The 22,389-nt window shown below is 44.0% G+C and overlaps 1 protein-coding gene across 4 annotated transcripts in view; it reads right to left on the bottom strand.

Annotated features, from left to right (window-relative positions):
• Dis3l2 (DIS3 like 3'-5' exoribonuclease 2) overlaps positions 1–22,389 on the bottom strand; it is a 346,237-nt gene that overhangs the window by 66,274 nt on the left and 257,574 nt on the right. For all 4 annotated transcript variants that reach the window (XM_050123104.1, XM_050123107.1, XM_050123105.1 and 1 more), the window contains 2 exons: positions 15,062–15,169; positions 2,205–2,438 (listed from right to left, as the gene is read on the bottom strand). In XM_050123104.1, the coding sequence (XP_049979061.1) occupies positions 2,205–2,438; positions 15,062–15,169 (342 nt within the window). The remainder of the gene's footprint in view (positions 1–2,204; positions 2,439–15,061; positions 15,170–22,389) is intronic.

The raw sequence follows: 22,389 nt of genomic DNA, 5'->3' as shown, positions 1-22,389 counted from the left end.
TGCCAAAGTCAAGTAAATAAGGGAATTATGCAGAAGAGGCACACAAAGTACCCAACTTAACATTTTGTCTTAATTTACATAAATGTACATTTCTTTACCATTTTTGAAAAGAGTAAGGCTTTGAAAAATAAAAGCTTGTGCCTGGTGTGGTGGCTCAGACCTGTAATCCCACCATCTGGAAAGTGAAGCAGGAGGCTAACCATGAGTTCAAGTCCAGCCTGAACTACAGAGTGAGAGAAAACAAAATTTATTCTTTTCATTTCCTTTCTCCCTTGCTCCCTCCCTTTTTTCTTTTTTGCTTCAAAGGTCTTGACATTCATCTCATGTGGCCTTGAATTTTCAATTCTCCTGTTTTAGCCTCCAGAATGCTGGGATTACAGGTGCCAACACCATAGATTTCCAGTCTTTTTTGAGGAAACAAAACCTAATTCATTTTCTGAAGACCTCCCCAGTCTCCTAATTAAATTTAAAGTGACTTGAGTCCAGGTGCCTCCTGAGTTTTAGGATTTCCCAGCTCCCTATGCAGCTGTCTTACCTAAAGAAGAGAAACTCTGAAGATTTGCCTCATCTAGGTCTTTCCAAAACATTTGTGTTTACAAAGCAAATAGATTTCTTTCTGTTTAAAATTTTTTAATGATTTATTTATTCTTATTTTATGTGCATTGGTGTTTTTCTTGCATTTATGTCTGTATGAGGGCATCAGATCCCCTGGACCTGGAGTTACAGACAGTTGTGAGCTGCCATGTGGGTGCTGAGAATTGAACTTAGGTTCTCTGGAAGAACAGCCAGTGCTCTTAACCACTGAGTCATCTCTCCAGCTTTCTTTTGAAACTTGTATTTGGTCAGTCTGTGTAATATTTAATCAAAGCATAGTACAGTAGCCTGTGCAGCTGGTACATCAGGTCTGGGAGCACGCACATATCCCCAGTAGATCAGAGGCAGAGGAGGACACCAGGAAGCCTGTGCACCATGTTGTGGGCACCAAGCACCACTTTATGCAGAAGGAAGGGTGAATGAGCACTGGTGAGATGAGGAGAGGTATTCAGGCAGGTATAAAGGCAGGTGGCAAGGTTAGACAGCTAGGGAGGGAGGTCAAAGCTAGAGACACTGATTCTGGCATCATTAGTGGCAACCTAGACCCTTAGAATCAGGGAGGGGCTGTTGATGGAGATGACAGGAAGGTGGTCTCCATCCTCAGGAACACCAAGAGCAAAGCAGGGAGTAGAGGAAGAAGCCTCTGTAAGGGGACACACAACTGGTGACATAAAGAGACCACAGGCTTCATAGAGGAAACTTGGGAGTGCTCCTTTTTCTTCTTCTCCTTCTTCTTTTTTTAATAATTTAAGTAGGACTGGCTGAAGAACTTCTTTGAAAGTCTGGTAAAATTTTGCTGTGAATCCATCTGGCCCTGAACTTTTCTTTTTAGTTGGAAGACTTTTTATTACTATTTCAATCTCCTCATTTGTTATGGGTCTGTTTAGGTTGTTGACTTCTTTTTGGTTTAATTTTGGTGGTTTGGCTGAATCTAGAAACTCATCCATTTCTTTTAGATTTTCCAACTTAATGGAGTACAGGTTTTTAAAGTATTCCCTTATGAAACTATGAATTTCTTTGGTGTCTGTTGTAATGTTTCCCTATTCATTTCTGATTTTGTTAATTTGGGTCCTCTTTATTTCTTTTGGCTAGTTGGACCAAGGGTCTGTCAATCTTGTTTATTGTCTCAAAGAACTAGCTCTTAGATTCACTGATATCACTGGGGTGTGCCCTGGAAAGTATGCCCCTTTACATGTCTGTCTGTTTCTCTATCTCTCTCTGCTTATTGGCTGCCATGGGACAAGTGGCTCCACTGGGCCACATGCTTCTCACATGTCATTCTCTCTCACTATGGGCCAGAAACAACAGAGCCAATTTCCAAGTTCCTCTGAAACCTGAGCCAAAAATGAGTCCTTCCTCCCTTGTTTTTCCCAGGCACCTGTCACAGCAATGTCATCTAACAAGTGAGAATTCAATCCTGGACACAGGCTTTCCAGGTAAGAGCAGCTGGGAGTCAGAGAGCTACCTACACAGATACTATCTTCCCGTGACTCATGTTACCATGGTGTGGTAGAGTGGCTGGGGAAACAGGCTAAGAGAAAGAGACCACCAGGCAGCTTCTTACCCTTGGGTGCTGGGCTTGGGTGCAGTGAACAAAAAGATTCACTGACCTGATCTAAACGGAGTGCACCATCCACAAAGCGCTTCTGGCGAAGTTGCTTGGCAATGCTGTGCAGGTTCAGGACTGCCTGGTGTACCTCCTCAGGACTATGCTCTGGAGAAATGGGAGGCAGCTCTTCCTCAGGAATCTTCTCAGTCGGATTTTCAATCATGCTCTGGGCATGGTCGTAGCTCAGTTTGGTGCAGGAACGGATGACAGTGCGGCCAAACCACTCCTCAAGGATCTGCAAAGACAGACTGACTGTGCATAACCATTCATATACACATACTCAATGAAGCACTGACTGTGTGCTCTGACTTATGTCATAGGAATGAACCAGACACAGAAGCTGCTGCCCTCAGCCAGTTTAGACTACCACGCCCTGGCAGAATTCAACAGACAGCTGAGGCCTATGTACTTCCCCAGGCACAAAATAAGGCCACATGGGAGATTTGCACTGAAGGGCACATGGGAAGAGTTTCTATTAGTTTGGATGACAGGTCATCAATGTCACAAGCAGGGAAGAGAAGATAAGAAGCCTAAGACACAACAGATGGGGCTCTGAGGGCTGGCTGACGGCTTAGAGAAAGCAATGAAAAGACAAGAGCCCAAGAGCTGTCCACACAATGAATCTCTACCAAACACAGCTTTTATTCTGGATAGATGCAGTGAACCTTGTGATCACTCACCCTCCCCAAATGGAAGAGCAGCAGCTTTTTAAAAATGACAACACAGGCAGCCGGAGAAGAGAAGCTCCTGTTCACATTTTTATTCACAAGAGCAAAGATCTTAATAAGGAGTCTAGAATATTAGACTTTAATTTTTCTTCAAATTTCCTAAAACTATACTTTCATATTACTCCAGGAACTAGCTCTATTGCGAACTACAAGGGACTCTGAGCTCATGCCTATGCTCTTTGAGTTCTACTGTGGCAAGTAGGCCTCATGTCTGGCAATCAGGAAACCTGCATGCTATAGGCAAGGACAGATAGAGAGCCAGTACCAGGGGCTGTCCAACAGTCTGCAGGCAGATGCAACTAAAGGCCTTTACAAGAATCCATCCAGGCCACCCAGGCTTGAGCTCTGAGCATACCCATATGTCCTGAATGGAACCCCAGCCTCCTCTAAAGGGGCAAACTGTGACCTCTTCATTCTCGTGGTCTCAAAGTTTCTTCTGGAGAATATAGTTTCTTTCCTTTCTTCATTTCCTTCCCAAACTAGTCCTCCTCCCTCCCCCAACCCTGGCCATGTGTACATGTTTGTTAGGCAGCCTGTTTTCCGGCTCCTGACAGATGGTGGCAGCTTATACCTGTGCGACTCTTGTCATACTTCCCAGTGAGCTAGTTCATGGACTCCTTCCCACACCAGGTCTTGATATATGGCCTCCTGCAGCCTGTATCCTCTTCCCTGGTACGTGATACTCAAATGACAGTAAGTACCACACAATGAAAGGGATATCTGTTTTCACATAAGCTGGAAGAATAAGCACTGCTTTAAAATCTAACAAATGTTCTGAGTACTCTAAATATTTATGCACAAAATTCTGCAGCAAGCTGCACAAAGCTCTTAGATGCCCTTCTTTCTGTAAGCCCATGTGTCCTGGCTCTACACATCTGTTGCTTGTTTGGTACCCTCTGATTGTTGAGCCCTGACTAGCAGCCATGTGTAACCCTAAGGAGTTCTTAAAGTGTGTATGCCTACTATTCCTCACCAAAGGTTGTGCACATGCCCACTAGCAGTGCACTATATTATTAGTTGCACCTGTCCTTGCCTGATGGGCCCTTCTGCCCCTTTGTTTCCTTCTTGGCGAGGACAGATATCCTTTCTCCACCACCCACATGGATACTACCAAACTTCAACCTCAGTGCTGGTTCCCATAGCGCCTTTTCCCAACTTCCCTTCTCTATTTCATTCCTGCATCTCTGAACTTCTGCACCAGCCTTCTCACAAACACACAAAGGGGAGCCTTTGTGAACTTCCTTCCTTCCTCAGCAAGTGTGCCTGGCTTTACCATGGCTCAGGACTTGTAGGAGGCACAGCTGACAGGTACTAGAACAGTTCCTATCCTAGGAAAAGCAGTCTTGAAAGTACCTCTGAGAAAGCCAATAGACGGATGCCAGCCAGGGGCAGCTGCCCACAGAGAAAGCAGCAAAGACCCACATGGAGGAAACCCTGGAACAGTCAGCCACATAGGACAGAAGGCAGGCCTCTCTTGATGGAACACCTCATTCATTTCCAGTCTGAAAACTGTACTCACATCAACACCCAGCCCACGACCAGGGCCAGCGGCAGAAGACAAAGAGCTTTTCATGGAAAAGGTGGGGGGGGGGGAGGAGCAGGAAACACTTGGACAGAACCCTAGAGGAGCTTGTGTCCTGTTCTCCTTTGCTTAACACAGAATTGAGGCCACTCCTTTCTTCTTCTAGCATACACATGGGGTGCCACTGTTCAGAACGTCAGGTTAAACCCCTGCCACTACAGACTGGAGGCATGTGTCTGGGAGACACATTATCTAAGGAGGTACCTGCTCCAGTACTTATAAGACCTAAAACAGCACAGTGCTGTTGGCCCCAGCCTCAGGCCCACTGCCTTTGAGCATCACTTTGACATGTCTGGGGGAAGGGGCGTTCTACAGTCAATTTTACAGCTGGGCAAAAAGATGGGAAATTCTCAAGAATCACACAAACTCTTAGGTCTATATCTAAAGATTCAAAATAAAAAATCTAGTGGATGGACACACACATACACACACTTATTTTTAGCTGACGTTCATAACATATGGAGAAACCTTTAGACAACCTGTCGTATTTCATGCAAATATTTTTTAAAAATTATCCTCTAAAAAGTATCAGCACCTCATTAAGATGCCTTTGGTTTAAAAACTATTAATGAAGCTAATTTAAAATTGTAAATAACTAGATGTGAAATGATTTCTTCACCTCTGGGTTTCCACATAGAAAACACTTAGTTCAAAGGGCCTGTGATGGCAGAAACACTTTCTCGCTTGGAACCAAGTAGGCTGCCTGGAGTGGTGGTGCGTGGGGCAGGTAGAGCTGACTGCCACTGCTTCTTATAGCCTTGGCCAGGCCACCCTGGTCAGTGTGGTCAAAGTGCAAGCCAAATGTGCCAAGAGGAAAGTATCTGGAAAAGACCTGGGCAGAAAGTAGAGGCTGTGAGACAGCAAAGGGCAGGTAGTGCTGGATAGAAGGAAGGCTGGCTCTCTACAGGAAGGTCAAAAGTGTGGGGTGTTTTTGATTTTAGCCATTCTGACAGGTTTAAGATGATATCTCAAAGTTGTTTTGATTTGCATTTCCCTGATCACTAAGGAGGTTGAGCATGACCTTAAGTGTCTTTTGGCCATTTGAACTTCTTCTTTTGAGAATTCTCTGTTCAGTTCAGTGCCCCATTTTTTAATTGGGTTAGTTAGCATTTTAAAGTCTAGTTTCTTGAGTTCTCTGTATATTTTGGAGATCAGACCTTTGTCTGTTATGGGGTTGGTGAAGATCTTCTCCCAGTCAGTAGGTTGCCTTTTTGTCTTAGTGACAGTGTAGAGTGGCTCCCAGGAGCCCAAGGCGATGTCCCCAGTTCGTCCCTTGGGAAGCTGAGGATAGGGAACCTGATCCTGTTGAAATAAGAGCGGCGGGGCTGCGTCCCCAGCACCCCAGCCGCCTGCTAGCTTATGCCCGAAATAACAACACACAAACTGTATTCATTTAAGAACTGCTTGGCCCATTTCTATTTAGCCTTTTCTAGGCTAATTCTCGCACCTGGACTAGCCCATTTCTAATAATCTGTGTAAGCACCCCAAGGTGCGCTTACCGGGAAGATTCTAACCTATGTCCATCTTGGGTCGGAGCTTCATTGCGTGTGCCTCAGAGAGCAGAGCTATCGGGAGAGCGGAGCATGGCGTCTCTGACCTCACTTCCTCTTCCTCCCAGAATTCTATTCTGTTTACTCCTCCCACCTATGCTTTAACCTATCAGCAGTTTCTTTATTGCTCAATGACCTTCCTCCATCATGATCCTATAGCAATACTGACGAATATCTTCCATATCACCATAGAACCTTCATCTGGTGATGGATAGAGATAGAGACAGAGACCCACACCGGAGCACTGGACTGAGCTCCCAAGGTCCCAATGAGGAGCGGATGGAGGGAGAACACAAGCAAGGATGTCAGGACCATGAGGGGTGCACCCACCCACTGAGACAGTCGGACTGATCTATTGGGAGCTCACCAAGGCCAGCTGGACTGTGACTGAAAAAGCATGGGATAAAACCGGACTCTGATCATGGCGAACAATGAGGGCTGAAGAGAAGCCAAGGACAATGGCACGGGGTTTTGATCCTACTTCATGTTCCGGCTTGGTGGGAGCCTAGCCAGTTTGGATGTTCACCTTCCTAGACATGGACGGAGGGGGGTGGACCTTGGTCTTTCCACATGGCAGGGAACCCTGACTGCTCTTTGGACTGGAGAGGGAGGGGGAGAGGAGTGGGAGGAGGGGGAGGGAAATGGGAGGCTGGGAGGAGGTGGAAACTTTTTTTTTCCTTTTCTCAATAAAAAAAAAATTAAAAAAAAGTGTGGGGTGGTTTCAGGGTGAGCAGGGGTGGCTGGGGGCTCCTTCACTAGGCCCTCCCTCAATTGAGGCCAGCGGTAACTGACTGGGACTCAGATTTCTTCTTATAACAGGGGAAAGACAGCAGTGTGGAATGAAATTGTAACAAGGCTGCCACCCCAGCAGCAGCAGCTCCATTTATTCCACAGCTTGCTCTTGCTGCGTTGAAGCAAGTGGGGTATGGACAGGACAGAGCCTGCAAAGGTCTGTGCCCCAGAAGCCTGTCACCACAGCCTGGTTCCAAGTCTGCAGGCCTTTCTGGGTTCTAAGTCCGTTTACAGGTCAGAATTTGCATAGAAAAGAAACTGGAGTTAATTACATAGTCTCAGCACTCTTCTGGTTTGTCCTCCAGTCCCCAGAGAGATCATTAGGTCCTTTGCCACCTTGATCTGTTGGCAGTTGTGTGAACTTCTAAAGACAAGGAAGCAAAGGAAACCAAGTTTTTGCCACATACACATACCAGAGCAGCTGCTCTCGACCTATGGGTCTTAATCCCCTTGGGTTGATATCCTGCATGTCAGGTATTTCTATCAAAATTTACGACAGTAGCAACATTGCAGTAATGAAATAATTTTATGGCTGGGGGCCACAACATGAAAAACTGTATGAAAGGGTCCAGCATTAGGAAGGCTTAGATCCACTGTGCTAGAGGGAAACGAAACTAGTTGCTCTGGTGTGGCCAGGAGACAGGAATTTGTTCCTATGACGGGAGTGAAGGCACTTGTCAGGTGGAACCTTCACAGTGTTTCCTTCTGAGGACTGGCAAGGAGGAGTCTTTAAATACTCATCTCTGGGCCTGGTCACTGCACAGGAAGGAACCTGGAGGAGGGGAAGGAGGAAGCAAGGAAAACCAGGAAGGAGAATGTGGGAAGCAGGGGAGGAAATCCTGACCCAAGAAACACAGACACCTTCTGCCAGGTGAATTTAGCACCTCAGCCTTTCTTTGAACAGGTCACATGTAAGCCAGCTCCCGGAGCCCCTTGTTCTTGTTGTAAAGATATTCAGTACAGACACCTGTTCTGTTGTTTTCTAAAACAAACGTCTTATTCTGTTTCTTGGAAATGTTTCATTTTGAATTCTGCTTTTCATCCCCAAGATTCATAGCAAAATCAGTGTTTACAACTAAGTTCTGTTGTCCCTCTAAAGAGACCTTAGGTAAGCCATCTAGTTGGCTGGTACCTTCAGCAGGAAACTGGGACATGAGGGATATGGAAGATGGTAGTTTCTTCCATCCCCTCCCTGCCCTGCAACAGAGGTGTCACTACATGTCTAAAATAAAACAGCTAGGCTCTGTCCCTGGTAATGACAAAGGGGAGAGATTCTGGAAATCCTCTCTGATTCTCAGAACCAGTCTGAGAAGCTCCTGCACCTCTGGAGATGCTCAGGACAGATATCTAGTAGGTGCCTAGGCATGAAACACAACACCCAGCACTGCTTCTAGCAGAAGCCCTAAACTACATGGCACCGTTTGAACCTTGTTCCACGAGCTTGCTATGGACCATGGGAAAAATACAACAGTTGCTTCTCAAGTTTTTCAGGGTTGGTATCTGGCAGGCCAGCGGCAAGGCATGAAAGTCCGCAGGGGTCATTAAGGGATGAAGAGCAAGGCTGTGAGAAAGCAGGGAGGGTTTCTGAGACTCTCAGCATGCAACGTCAGAGGGCTGGAGAGGCTTTTGAGAATGTATGTTCTTACCTGGCCGGGGGCGGGGTTCACCTTCTAACTAGGCAGCTGGGATAAACAGAAGAGTGGAAACAGAAGTGAAAAACATGGCTAAATGGTTTCTAAGAACTTGCTGAGTATAGGACACTGAACTATTGGGGAGAAGGAAAACTTAGGTGTGGGCTTAAGAGTGTGGCAGGAGAACAGAGTGGAGTAGAAATGGCCCTAAAGTGCAGAGCAGATGACTTTCACCACTGGGGAGGCTGACAGGAATCTCCTCTAAGTATCTTCCCATGACCTAGTGAACCCCATTCCCAGCCCCTACCTTTATTCTGTTCAAGGGAGGAGAGCTGGAGTTCCTTGTCCTGTGGGAGTGTATCTCCACACAGGCTGAGTCCTGAGCCTACCACTACCTTCTCAACCAGGCCTCAAAAATGTCACTTCTTCCTCATCTTGTCTGTTTATCTTCCACTCAGCCTACAGATACACACCAATAGCTCTCATCTGCTTATTAAAAGACAAATTTAAAATATCTCAAGATGACTTACTTTTAAGGTGCAAGGTGCCTCCACTATAGAAAATTTAGGGAAGAGGAGAGAATAGTCCCTCTCTGATGGGGTGTAATCAACACCCTGTGTGGTGTGTAAGCACAACAAGCGCCTGGCAGCACTTACTAAGTGAATGAGGAACTGCGAAGACGTGAGGTCCTTGCATTTCAGCTGGGTCACAAGGAATAAGCCAGTTTCTTGCTGGCAGAACTGAGAGGAAGAGTCTTCAAGGAAAGGGCAGAAGCATGTATGGAGTCTCAGTGTAACAATTCCTTGTTAAGTTCAACAAACCCCTTGGTGGCAAGACAGAAGATAAGGGCCAGGGGGGTGGGTGACAGATGGTCATTTAGGGAGAGAGTTAGTCTCTGTAAGTGATGCTTCAAATATTGGACTTTGGGAGCTAATCAGGAGTCAAATTCAGCTTCTAGTGGAGAAACAGACTAAAAGTTCGCAGATTAAGACCATGTGGACTGGAACTAAGGTAGTCACTGTGTTAGGAGAAAGAAGAACAAGTCCAAGCTGTCCTACTTTTGTGGCTATGAAGAGAAGCGCAGTCACAAAGGTAGAACAGCTTGGACTTGCTCAATGTAGCAGAAGTGAAGGGGGCTAGAGATCTAACGACTGAGAGGGTGACCATTAATAAACCCAGAAAACAAGGGCTTTTTTTCAGGTTGCAATGTGGCAGTTTTACAGAGTGATGAGCAGGGAAGGATGGGGAAAGGCAGAGAGAAATACTGAAGTGGAAGAAGAGTGTCACCAGCATCAGTTTAGTGAAAGTAGAGCTTTCAGTGTGGATGCTGAAAGTATCCATATTTTAAAAAATGCTGGAGCAGCCTTCTGGTAGCAGATCATACCTGCCTTAGAAAGCAGGATATTGCAATAACCCGAGGAAGCCTGCAAAGCCTGCTCTACTTCTGCACCAGGAGAGACTGGTGGCTATAAACCAGTGTGGCCTGGTGCTCCTGGCCCTGCACCACCCCTTCTAACCTAATCCCCTATACCAAAAGAAGCTCCCCAGAGCCTGCAAACTCAGTCTGGGGCTTCAGTTACACAGGCGTTTAGCTTTCTCCTCTTTGTTCACCTAGGCTCTTGAAGAGGGGCTATCTTGGTCTCTAGGGCCTTCCGTGGCACCCTGACTTCTCATCTGGTCTCAAGCTTGGCTCAGGTTTTCCTTTACAGTGTCTTGGACTGGAGTCCTAGGGCCTGGAATATGGTATTGAATCTTTCATTATGGGCATCTTGACTGTGGGTGAGAGATGTCACCACATCCCCGGGTTTACCAACTGATCTACCTCTCATGTGGTCACTGGGTCTAGGGAGGGTATTTGGGTGACCACAGAGTGAAGAGTGTGGTTAGTGGACCTTGCCCCACAACCCTGTCCACAATTCCAACCCTCATACTTCCTATCTGGTGTGGTTTGGATGGAGGCCCAGCACTCTTGTAGACATGTGCCTCTCTTTCACCTGTCTTCCAGTCCTCATTGTGCAGAAGACCTGGGTTCCATACACTGTTTCCAAAAACAAAAAACAACCCAAAAGCCAGTGAGGATTAGAGTTTACATTTTTTCTAGTGTTTCTTTATTTTCTATTTAGTTATAAATTTTAAAAGTATAAAAATATAGAAGTTATTCAAATTTTAAAGAGCATTAGGAAACAGAAAAAAATTACCGTTCCACTATCCAAATATAACCACTATTGGCATTCTTTTTTGTTTCCTTTTGTTCTTTTTCCATTCTCTGCCCCCAAGCTGGCTCCCATGTCCACCAGAATATGGCTGCTGTCACACTATATTCATAGTTCCTTCTCTATAGTTTAGATAATGTTTGCCTTTTAGATCTTGAAAAGGAACTTTGTACAGATAGTTAAAAACTATAAAGACCAAATGTAATGTTTTAACTATTTGATTCCAATTTAGACCAATCAACTGGAGAGAACCAAGGAAATGTATTAGGGACTAGGCTTGGATGACATCCTGACACCAGTATTCATCGTTAAGTATGCTGAGAACACTGTGGTTATATAAGAAAATGCCCAGATTTTTAGTCATATATCAAAACACACAGGAGTGAAATGACATGTCTGTAGTTTGTTTTAAAATTCTGTAGTCTTTTTTTGCATAAATGAAGAAAATTACATCAAATATCTCCTTTTATAAATTCTCTGTAATTTGTCTGTTGTTTCAATCATCAGGGGAAACAAATGTCCTCACTTTGGTTCACAGTTTGGTGCCATTAGATAAGCACATGGGGCTCGTGGAGGCAGGAGGACTCTTTCTTTTACAAATTTTTTATGTTTTTAATTGTTTTTATTGAGCTATACATTTTTCTCTGCTCCCCTCCCTTCATCCCCCCTCCTCGTCTATCCTCTCCTATGATCCCCACACTTCCAGTTTACTCAGGAGACCTTATCTTTTTTACCTCCCATGCAGATAAATAGCTATAGTCTTAACAGAGAACAAAGTCTTGACAGTACTGAATCTGGGATACAGGGATGGGGGCTTATTGTGATGCTTTTCTTATGTTATCTATAGTTCAGTTTTTCTAATTAAAGTATATATCATTCTAACATTATCTTTTTGTTTGTTTGTTTTGAGACAGGGTCTTACTATGTGGCCCTGACGGACCTAGCACTCACTATGCAGCCCAAGCTGCAGCTGTCTCAGAACTACTAAAACACAAAGTTTTCACTGTATAGCTTTCTCTTTCATCAGATTCATATCTGTTTTATTTTAGTTTCCTTGATCAAACATTAGTCTTTATTTTCAAAATATGGTTCATGGACTCCTGTGGGCCTTTGAGTCCCATTTAGGGGTCTATATGGTCCAAACTATTTTCAGTCATAATCCAGGGTATTACACAAACTGACTGTATACTGCCATTTACAGCAATGGTCTAGAAGCCTTGGCAGGTGAACTATTTCACCTGTGTGGGACATAGCAGTCACACTACTCCCCCCACCACACACTGGCAGTGATAAAAGAGCTAGATCCATTTAGAATGTTCTCACTGGACAAGTAAAATCCATTACTTTTCTATGTCTCAAGCCCAAGTACTTGTCTTTGTCACTTAAACTTCATGAGGGAGGAGGATGACCTTTGGAGGAAAAACACGCATATAACTATCTGTAGGCTAAACTGGTAACATTCTCACAAAGATATCATTTTCATATGAAGAACAGCTGACATGGAAACCATGGCTATTTAGACTGAGGTATTTGTACTTCACGGAAACAACTGACATTGCTTATCATTGATGACACAAGTTGAACTTTAATAAAATTAGAATTTTAGTAACCCTGCATCTAATATATGAGCTTGTGGGCTTTCTAATACTGAAAATATTTGACTAATAAGAAAAGCAATGCCATTAACAATGTAGTCTTAAAAATACTATATAATAAAATGTGCCCACAGTTAGAGATCAGCATTAAGTCAGTACTTTCTAAATGGCCACTATACATTAAAAAGTCATGCCTGGGTAAAAGGTCTATTCTCAGTGGATTTTTATATAATCTCATTAACAAAGTTCATCTGATATTGTGTTAGTCTGTTCAGGCTGCTATAACAAAATACCACCACAAACCAAGTGGTTTAAGCCTTAGAAATTTATTTCCCATAGTTCTGAAGGCTAGAAGTTCCAGATCAAGTGCCAGTCAGTCCAGTGCCTGGTGAGGGCTATCTTCATGACTCCAACATAGCAGCTGCTTTCACAAAGCATCTTCCACATGTCAGAGGAGAGACAGCAAGCTTTCTGCTGTGTCTTTTTAAAATGGACATGAACTTCTGATCTCACATAGTGTGCATCTGTATGTGTGTATGTGGGCACTCCTCTCATGGTGCACATACAGATGCCAGAGGACAATCTCAAGAGTCAGTTCCCACTTTCTAGTATAGATTGAGGCAGTGGGCCCAGAGCTTCCAGGGATTCTCTTCGTTCTGCTCCACATCTCAAAGTAGGAGCACTGGGACAACAGATACTCACAAATAGGCCTGACTTTCCATGGTTTCTGGGGATTTGAACTCAAGCCCTCACATTTGCAATGGCAAGTACTTTTAACCATAAAGCCATCAACCGCCACCTCCTCCTCCTCCTCCTCCTCCTTTTTTCCTCCTCTTCTTCCTCTTCCTCCTCCTCTTCCTCCTCCTCCGCCACCGCCGCCTCCTCCTTCCTCCTCCTTCTCCACCTCCTCCGTTCCCTTTTATTTCCCCTCTCTTCTCACTCATTTTTGAGACGTTTTCTCTGAGTAACCCCATCTGGCCTTTAACTCACAAGCTTCCTGCCTCAGCTTCTATGATTACAGATCCAAGAAGACATTATAAAGCTTCCTGAAAAAGGGCCTTATAAGTGCTGCTTTGTTTCTGAGACTTCACATGCCTGAAGATATGCTTTTTGTTATCTATCTATCTATCTATCTATCTATCTATCTATCTATCTATCATCATCATCTATCTACTCACCTAGCTATCTATCTGTCTATCTTTTGTGTATGTCTGTGTAAGGTTTGTTGTGTCCCTTGGAGCTGGAGTTACACAAAGTTGTGAGCTGCCATGTGGGTGCTGGGAATTGAACCCCAGTCTTCTGGAAGAGCAGACAGTGCCCTTATTGCTGTGCCATCTCTCCAGGCCCTGAAGATATGATTTTTGACTTTCAGTTTACTGTCAGCTTAGCTGAGTACATTTTATAGGGATCCTAGCCTTCAAGACAGAAACAAGCTCTCTCTGCAGTATCGCAAAGCTTCTAAGATTGTTATGAAAGAGTCTGAACTTGCTCTGCCTTCTGGTCTATTGTGTGTGGCTTTCTCTTGACCCTTTATAGAAGTTTTCTGGGTCTTTTCCTTGTCTCCTAGATCCTGAAGCTCTATGAAGAACTGTACTATCAAGAGTGGTGTGCCTGCTTCAGACACACCTTCATTTGCATTAATTATAGAAAAAAATCTCTGGGTCTTCTGCTAAGACTAGGAGGGTCAATCTTTTTAATGAACTTTCCACCAATACTGATGTCAGACTCACTTCTTCCACCCCTCCCCCACCTCCCAGAGTTATCTGGTTCTGTCAACCTCTGAATTTTTGTTTCTTGGCTTCCTCTGTCCTGGCTCAGGATTAGACTTTCTCAGGACTGCTAAGTCAGTTACCACTCATCCATCTGCTTTCCTGGTTCCAAGATTTTGTTGCTGTTGTCTCTTCTCCCATTCTCTTTGTCCTTGTGGGTTTGTCTTTTTTCTTCTTTCTTTCTTTCTTCTTTTTTTTTTTTTTTTTAAATCTCTCTACTGTTGTTTTAGTGAGGTTTTGGGATGGAATGAAAATCAGTGTGGTTATTTAATCTTCCATCTTTATTTATAATTAAGCATCTTTTTTCACTTCCATTTATTATTATAACATATACATTTCTCATGTTCTTTCATGGTATTTGTCACCAGCTTTGCAGAAGCCTGTGCTGAGTAAGCCCTAGGTTCTCAAACATGACCCTGTTGTGATGTTTACAGTTGCTCACTTTGAGGAGGGAACTGGTTTTCCCAAATGAAATCTTCTTTCCTCATTGTGTATAGGTAGTGCTTGCTGACAGCCTTCTTATCTGTGTTTTCCTTACCTCGCTCTAGGACTGAAATGGTACTCTACTACTCTTGATTAGTCTTCATATTTCCAGCCATCTCACAGGATATTGCAGCCTTCGTTGCCATCTTCCCCAGGACATTAGTAGAACACAGACTCCCACAATTCATTTATAGCCTAGCTTCCTATCCCGCTTTCCAGACATACATCCAGCCTCACTGGACCATCTCCTACCTAAGCTCCCACCTCCACAATTAGTGCTCTCCATTAGCTGCTAAACACTGGCAGTAGGTAGGGTCAGTCTTGCCTCTTAGGTAGGACTGACTCTTCTGAGGCTAGAGCCCTAAGATGTCTTCCCTACAGCAGTTACCCCAGACCTTCTGCATCCACCCATTATGAAATTTCAGTCTAGTGCAGGCACACAGTGGGTGTTTACCATGACACACAGGATGGGACAGTGGTAAGCGGAGAATGAATGACAAAGTACAATTTGTTACCTTGCCTTCAGGGGTCAGCTTCCAGATCACAGAGAAGGTCAGCTTGTCAGTCATGGGGTTGAGGCTGCACAGTTCTTCACATAGAAGCCTGGGAAGCATCGGAACTACCTGTGAACAGAGGAGTTTCTGAGCATCCTTGTTCAACCTGCAGGAGTCTGTCTCAGGCAGCACAGAGGCAGAGTTTTGGTGACCAGCTTGAGCTTCCAGAGTGAGCTGAAGGTGATAGAAGTTCACTTCTAGAAGCCTCTGCAGAAAGAGCACACTGTCTCACCAGGAATCACATCAACTAGCATCTGGAACTGGGACTTCAAGCTTCCAAAACTGTGAAAAACTAAAGGTGTGTTGCTTAAGTCACTCAGTCTGTGATGCTTAACTAGCATGCTTACTGCAATGATTAGTCCAGAGCGCGTGCTCTCTCTCTCTTTAATTAAACAGTATTTGTTCAAGAAAATATCATACTTTAAGTCCCAAGACAGTATCTGATAATGTAATATAACACAACTCCAGACATCAATGCTTTAGTGTTTGTCAAAACAAAACAACAACAACAACAATAATTGCATCATGGGCCTAGACCAGACCCTGAATCAGAAAACACTGATGGAAAAATAGTTGAAATCCAAACAAAGGATGAAGTACAGTTAACAGCAGTGTCGCAAAGGCAGTCTCTTAGCTCTGGTTGAGAGAATATGGCAATGTATGACGCAGGCAATGGAGGCTCTCTGTCTTTGCAATTTTTCTGTAAGTCTAAAAACATTTCAAAAGAAGAGCTTGCTTTTTAAAAAGCTATGGTTTCTATTAATTGATCTTTTATTTTATATTTAAATATAAATTTATGCTTATTATACATACTAAGCCTTATCTATTTTTATAAACAAGTATGAGGCTAAAATCTTCTGTGTAAAATGAAGAGCTGGGTGGGGCTTGAGGTCTTAGACCATCAAACAGCTAAAGCAGTGCAGTGGCAGCAGGTGTAAGCGAGTAAAGGAGGCTTTGACACAGAGACTGAGCTCAGAATCAGACCCTAGGCCCAACACTTCATGATGATGCAGTCAGCTAGGACAATTCTGGACCTAGGTTTTCTTCAAAGTGAAATAGCTCTGAAATGCTCAATAAAAGTTAGCTCAAGGTGTCCAAGTCCCTGTGACCCTTGGCTCAGTCTTCCTCACTCAGCCTTGTGCCCAGGTACTCCCCTCTAACACACATGGTTCTAGATCGTGGGCCTTCCCACTGCAAGCCCTTCACCTGCCTTGCCTGCTCTCTGCTCCAGCTTGTGCACATGGTGTTCCCATTTTCTGGAACACCTTTCTGGACACTTTGCTTCAGGCAAACTTTGACATATCCTTCCAGATTCTGCTCCTTGCCATTTTCAGAGCCTATCCAGACTCCCCCAGGCAGAGAACGTACTGTTTTGTAACTTCCCCTGCTTTTTCGCAGAGACTGTGGGGCAGACCCAAAGAATAAGCTACTTACTCCACCCTCCCTGCTCTTCCACACCACTTCTACGGCCCTGACCACACTACATCCTGATGCCTTGTTAGGTGCTCCAGGCTATGGAAACTCTAAGAACATAGAGAGGTCTGGCTCTGTCCTTCTATCTAGTACCCTCAACACAATATGTACTATTAGTATGCAGATGACTGACTTCTGTTAGGAAATGAATAACCTGGGAGATTTTTCTCTGTTTACTGTATCACACACACACACACAAAACCCACTTCATGAAATCCTTGCCAGCAGAATTCTATAGCAGCGTCTTTACATAACTTGTACTTTCAGTAGAAAGGGAAGAATTTTGGCTACCCTCTGCTAAAACAAAACAAAACAAAACAAAACACTACCAGCACACCCTGTGTCTGCCCAGGTTATCAAAACTGCTTTGCTCCTCCTACTAGTCCGATGCCAAAGAACTCAAGTTTCATGAAGAATCGGTGGTAGCATAATTGCATTTTTTTTTTTAGGGGACAGTCCTTTTAATAAACTTTCTACTAGATCTTGAGGAAGAAATCAAATGGAATTCAGAGCAAACAGTCCATGTTCATCCAGTTTTGTAAATAGGTGGTTAGGCCTGTGTCTTTCAAAGGAGAAGAAATTAAGAGGTTATGATCACATTTGTGGTTTGGCATATCACAGCCTCTCATAAATCCACTGGTCCTCCAGGGGTCACTGTGCATGCATTTCTGCTCAACCCAGAGTGCAGCAGGCTTCCTTGTGAAAGAGGGATGTTGAAGTGGGGCCTCTTAAAAGCCACTTTCTCATATGCCTGCCCAGGGAGAGTGGTACCCTGATTCTATGCAGCATGTGAGCTATATGAGGTCTGTCCCAGCATCGGGAGAAACTATGGGTCAGAGTGATGTGCAGAGCACCAAGGATAACCAGGAAAGATTTCTTTGTAGAGAAACTCCTGCTGCCAATAGCACAGGGCTAGTGCCCATGCTCCTTGGGCCCTGGTATTTCTCTCCAGGCCTGCATTCATCACACTCCCTATATAGCATGGAACTCCACCACAGTTCCCAGCTACCCGAATCCACTGTCCCAACTGCCTCAGAGTCTGCCTTCTTTATTCTGGGCACTCTACTATCTGAACACTGATGGTGACAGGAAATGTGCTGAGCTGTGCGGAGTCTTCACACTCATTAAGGCTCACCTCCAATTTATCCCACTACCTTCTTACTCTTTCTCAATAGAAAAACCCAACTCTTCTACATAGGGATTATAAACTCATGCCCTTTCTAGTATTTTCAATCAACCATCCTTTTGAGCCAATTTCATTAACTTTTCAGGGGTGCTGTGTCCCTTGTCTTAAGCCTGGTCAAACTGCTTGTAGCTCTTGCTAAGTGAACTCCCCACTCAGCTGGTTTGGTTCTCCACGGTCAGAGCACAAGGGTAGAATAGCCCTTAACTCCAGACTCTATTCCTTCCCATAGTCACACCCTCTGTCTCTTCACTTGAAGTTTCTCAAAATGGTTTATGGATCTGGCTCCTCCTTTCATTCTAGTTTCCCATCCTACCACATGATCTTTTTTTTTCATAGCTCCCACCAATACGATACACCTGCCTTGAGGTGGTACAAAGAGGGCACCTCACTAGAGATGGTCCTAGGCTGCTGGGACTTGCAGGCTTCAAAATTCGGCATGTACCTTTAATCCCAGCCTTGGGAGGTAGAGGCAAGATCAGGGGTTCAAGGGCATTCTCAGCTTGGAGAGTTTAAAGTCAGCCTGGGCTACATGATACCTTGTCTCAAAACTAACCAAACAAACAAATAACAATAAAAATCAAACCAAATCAACCAATCAACTATCAAACAAACAAAAACCCAAGACATAAAATTGAACTTAATAAACCTCATACATAGCTTCAGGTATTTCAAGGTAATAATGGAAAACAGAAAAACAAAGTTTACTTCTGAAGTTTTTTATTTTTTAAAATATGGGAAACTTTTCGAATTTACATGTAAGCCTTATTTAATGGCAGTTTTAATCTCTGTATCCCAATTTTAATATGTGTGTTGCTGAAGCAAACATCAACACCCTTATTTTCTCCAGATTTCTGCATGTTCTTTACTTTTTTAATTGATTGAATTAATTTTTAATTGAGCTCTACATTTTTCTCTGCTCCCCTCCCGGCTTCTCCCCTCTCCCCTGTAAACCCCGCTAAGGTTCCCATGCTCCCAATTTACTCAGAAGATCTTGTCTTTTTCTACTTCCCATGTAGATTAGATTTATGTAGGTCTCTCTTAGTGTCCTCATTGTTGTCTAAGTTCTTTGGGATTGTGGTTTGTAGGCTGCTTTTCTTTGCTTTATGTTTAAAAACCACCTATGAGTGAGTAAACGTAATAATTGTCTTTCTGTGTCTGGGTTACCTCACTCAAAATAATGTTTTCTAGCTCCATCCATTTTCCTGCAAAATTCAAGATGTCGTTATTTTTTCTGCTGTGTAGTACTCCATTGTGTAAATGTACCACATTTTCCTTATCCATTCTCCGGTGTATGTTTCTTACTTTTAAGGTTTATTTATTTGTTTGTTTAGCATGGATGGTGGTGGTAGTGATGTGTGTGTTTGTGTGTGTGTGTGTGTGTGTGTGTTTGTGGCTGTAGCTGTGTGCATCTCATCTGTGCACGAGCAGAGGCCAGAAGAAGGTCTCAGATCCCTTGGAGCTTGAGTTACAGGTGCTCTGTTAGAATACCTGTCGTGTTAACCTGGGTACTGGGTTATCTCTGAAGTTTGGTGATGATTATGCAGCAAGTGCTCTTGACCACTTGATGATTATGAGGCAAGTGCTCCAGGCCATGCATCTTTCTTACTACACCTCATTTAGTGATAACCTGAAATCCTATTCAGGCAGGTGATCTGCCAGTAATTGCTACATTCTCTGTTTTAGGAGTCCCATTTATAATAGGGTCTATTGCCTTTCCTTTTCCCAGGAATCAATGAGCTGGATGAGCTGGATTCAGCAACTGGATTTGGGTCTTTTATGAACGAAAGAGGCCCTGATACTTTTGGTTGGACCAAGAAGCCTTCATTAAAGACTAGACCCATAGGTTGGATATGGTGATAGAGACAGAGGCAGGAAGACCCTGAGCTATACATAAGTCTACAAGTCTACAACAGCAAAAACAAAACATAGTAAGAGCAGGGTTGGGTCCTTACAGTCACTGATGGGAAGTCATATACACAAAGAGCTACTAAGGAGAATCAGCTCTCTGCATCTATCTTGATGTAGGCAGTAGCAATACCTGGAGAAATAGATTCTCCACTTCCCCACCCTTTTCCTCTCCCTCCTTCTTGCTGTATGATAGGGATCTCTGGAACTAGGGGTGACATTCAGCTAGATCCTATAGCCCTGATAAACCCTTTGGAGAGTATGTGAACAAGGGTCTGCCTCTGGGGGCAATTACTCAAAGCTTCAAGGGACAGTGGTGTGGAAAGGATCCTGGCACTGAAATGTTGCCCCGATTCAGGCTTAATTCCCCTTTATCCAGAGTGCTCAAGTGAGTTTATCCTTAGAAGGAAGGTCACTCAACTGTTCTTGAAACCCAGCATAACCCATGCTTCTTAGTTTGCCACTTCAGGCCTCTCTCCAATTTCCCCTCTTGGTAATCCCTGTAATTCATACCTCAGCCAGTCCACACTACATGCTGTTCCTCAAACACACTGGCTCTAAAGCTTTTATTTATTTACTGTTCATATGTGTGCATCTGTGTGTGTGTGTGTGGGGGGGGGGGGTGTGCCTGTGTGAGCTTCTGTGCGCTACCACAGAGGCAAGGAAAGGTTACATCCTGTGGAACTAGAGTTATAGGTGGTTTTGAGATGCCAGGTAGGTGTTGGGAACCAAAGTTGGGTCCTCTGTGAGAACAGTAAGAACTTTTAACTGCTGAACCATCTCTCCAGCCTGCAAACGTGCTGACCAGAACCAGGACTGCAGGACCAGTATTTCTCTCAGCTTTGCATCCTGATACCTGGCACAGCAGTCCTGTGTCAGTACTGCTACGTGGTGAAGAATGATAGAACTGGCAGCAGAAAAGGAAGAGAGCCAGGGAATATTTCAGACAGAAGCCCAAAGTGCTGTCCTGACAGAGCTTAAAGGCTGGTGTAGGAAAAAAAGGAGCGATGACAGGACCCTGACTTTCTAAGATTCTGGACCAGGGCTTGAGAGAGCTGAGGGAACTGGCCATTTAGGTCAATACACCACTGCCCAATACTGCTGGGTGGGGGTACCAATAAGACTATAAAATCTTACATGAGCCTCAGAGAACAGAAACATCTGCTAAAGCCACAGCAAGCAGGCTAGCCAAGTTCAGCAGTGGGTGAGCCAGGACAGCCCTGTGACCAGTTGAAAGGGCCACAGAGGGAAGAATCAATCATCTGGGTGCAGGGGGACAGGAAGGATGAGCAGTGACATCAGGCCAGACACGCACAAGTAATGGGGTTTCCACTGTCTTCTTAAGCTAAGCTACCAGCTAGTTCCCCAGGTCACCCTCCTCTTATCCCCTCAGTGCACCCCAGATCTGCAGCATGGCAAGTTGGTATTTTCTCCTTTTCTGAAGGCCTGGAGATTTTCACACCAAGGTATGCTCAGCTAGCTCCCTGCTCACAGAATGAAAAAACCTAAAGGAAATACACAATATGTTTTGAGAGCCAACATCTCTGCTTAAAGGGTTTCCTTTTTCATATCAACACTTCCATGATCCAGAATTCGATCAACTCTTTGCTACCCAGTTTGACATTAACAAAACAGCAGCGCTAACAATCTGCTGGTGTCAGAAAGGAACATCTTAAAACTCTTGGATTGTACATGAAGACAGGGTTCCAATCCCAATCTTTGATCTCTATTATAAAGCACTACCAATAAAACATCCTCGAGATTTATGGTGAGCTTTCACTCTAGCTGCTTCACACCTAAAATAACATGCATAGCTGGGCCAGCAGACAGAAAGTTTAGGTTTAGGTTTCAACTGTTTAGGTTTTCTTTTACTTTTAAAACTTAATTCACATATTTATTTCTTTCTAATTACCTTAAAACTTAAAATTAAATTGTATTTCTTTTCCAGAGAACACATTAGCTGAGCAGATGTCATAGCCTCTGAATAGGTTCAAGTACAGATATACAGTTGTCCCCATCCTAACAGAAACATCTTTGTCAAAAAGAAAGGGTGCATTTTTAAAATTTAAACAAATACTATTTAAATTTATCTTTCTCTTTACTATGTTTCCTTGTTAGCAAGAGTCACTGAATCATTATACTGTGAGTCAAATCTCAACAAGAAGAATTTCATGTAAAGCTAGTGAGCTAGGATCTGGAACCAGGATTGGCTCCACTGCATATTGTTCTACTCTCTGGGATCGTTCCCCAAACCAAACTTAGATTGTAACTCTAACCATCAGTCACCTATAAGTCAGCATCCTAATGAAAAGAAGTCAGAGCCACATTTCCTATAGATGGGAAATCAACCGGAATGCCCAGCCCCCTTCCCTGGAGTGACAGAGTTGGGAAAAACTGATTTGGCCAAATGGGAGAGCAGAGAATATGCACAAGGGAAAGGCAGCTCATCCAGCTTTTAAGAAGACCTTTATAGGCAAAGTAAAGTGAAAACAGCAGAAAAGTTCCTGGACACAGTCCTTTAAGAAACAAAACCGAGAAGGAAGAAAGGTCAGAGCAGCGGTTCAAAAGCATCAGAATGCACAGCTCCTGCTGTCCAAGGTTGCGGGTCGGTGCCTCGAGCTCCTGCCAAGTTGGAGGCAGGGCTGGGCAGTGGAGGCTCACAGCCCTTCTTCCACCAGCTTTCCACCCTCAGAGTTTAGCAGCAGAGCCCCAATAAGCACTCCCA

The sequence above is a fragment of the Alexandromys fortis genome, unplaced genomic scaffold (genome assembly GCF_014885135.2).
Source record: "Alexandromys fortis isolate MF-2015 unplaced genomic scaffold, M_Fortis_MF-2015_v1.1 scaffold_213, whole genome shotgun sequence".
NCBI lineage: Eukaryota > Metazoa > Chordata > Mammalia > Rodentia > Cricetidae > Alexandromys > Alexandromys fortis.
Note: the sequence above shows the minus strand (reverse complement) of the source record. Positions and strands in the feature narration are given on the sequence as shown.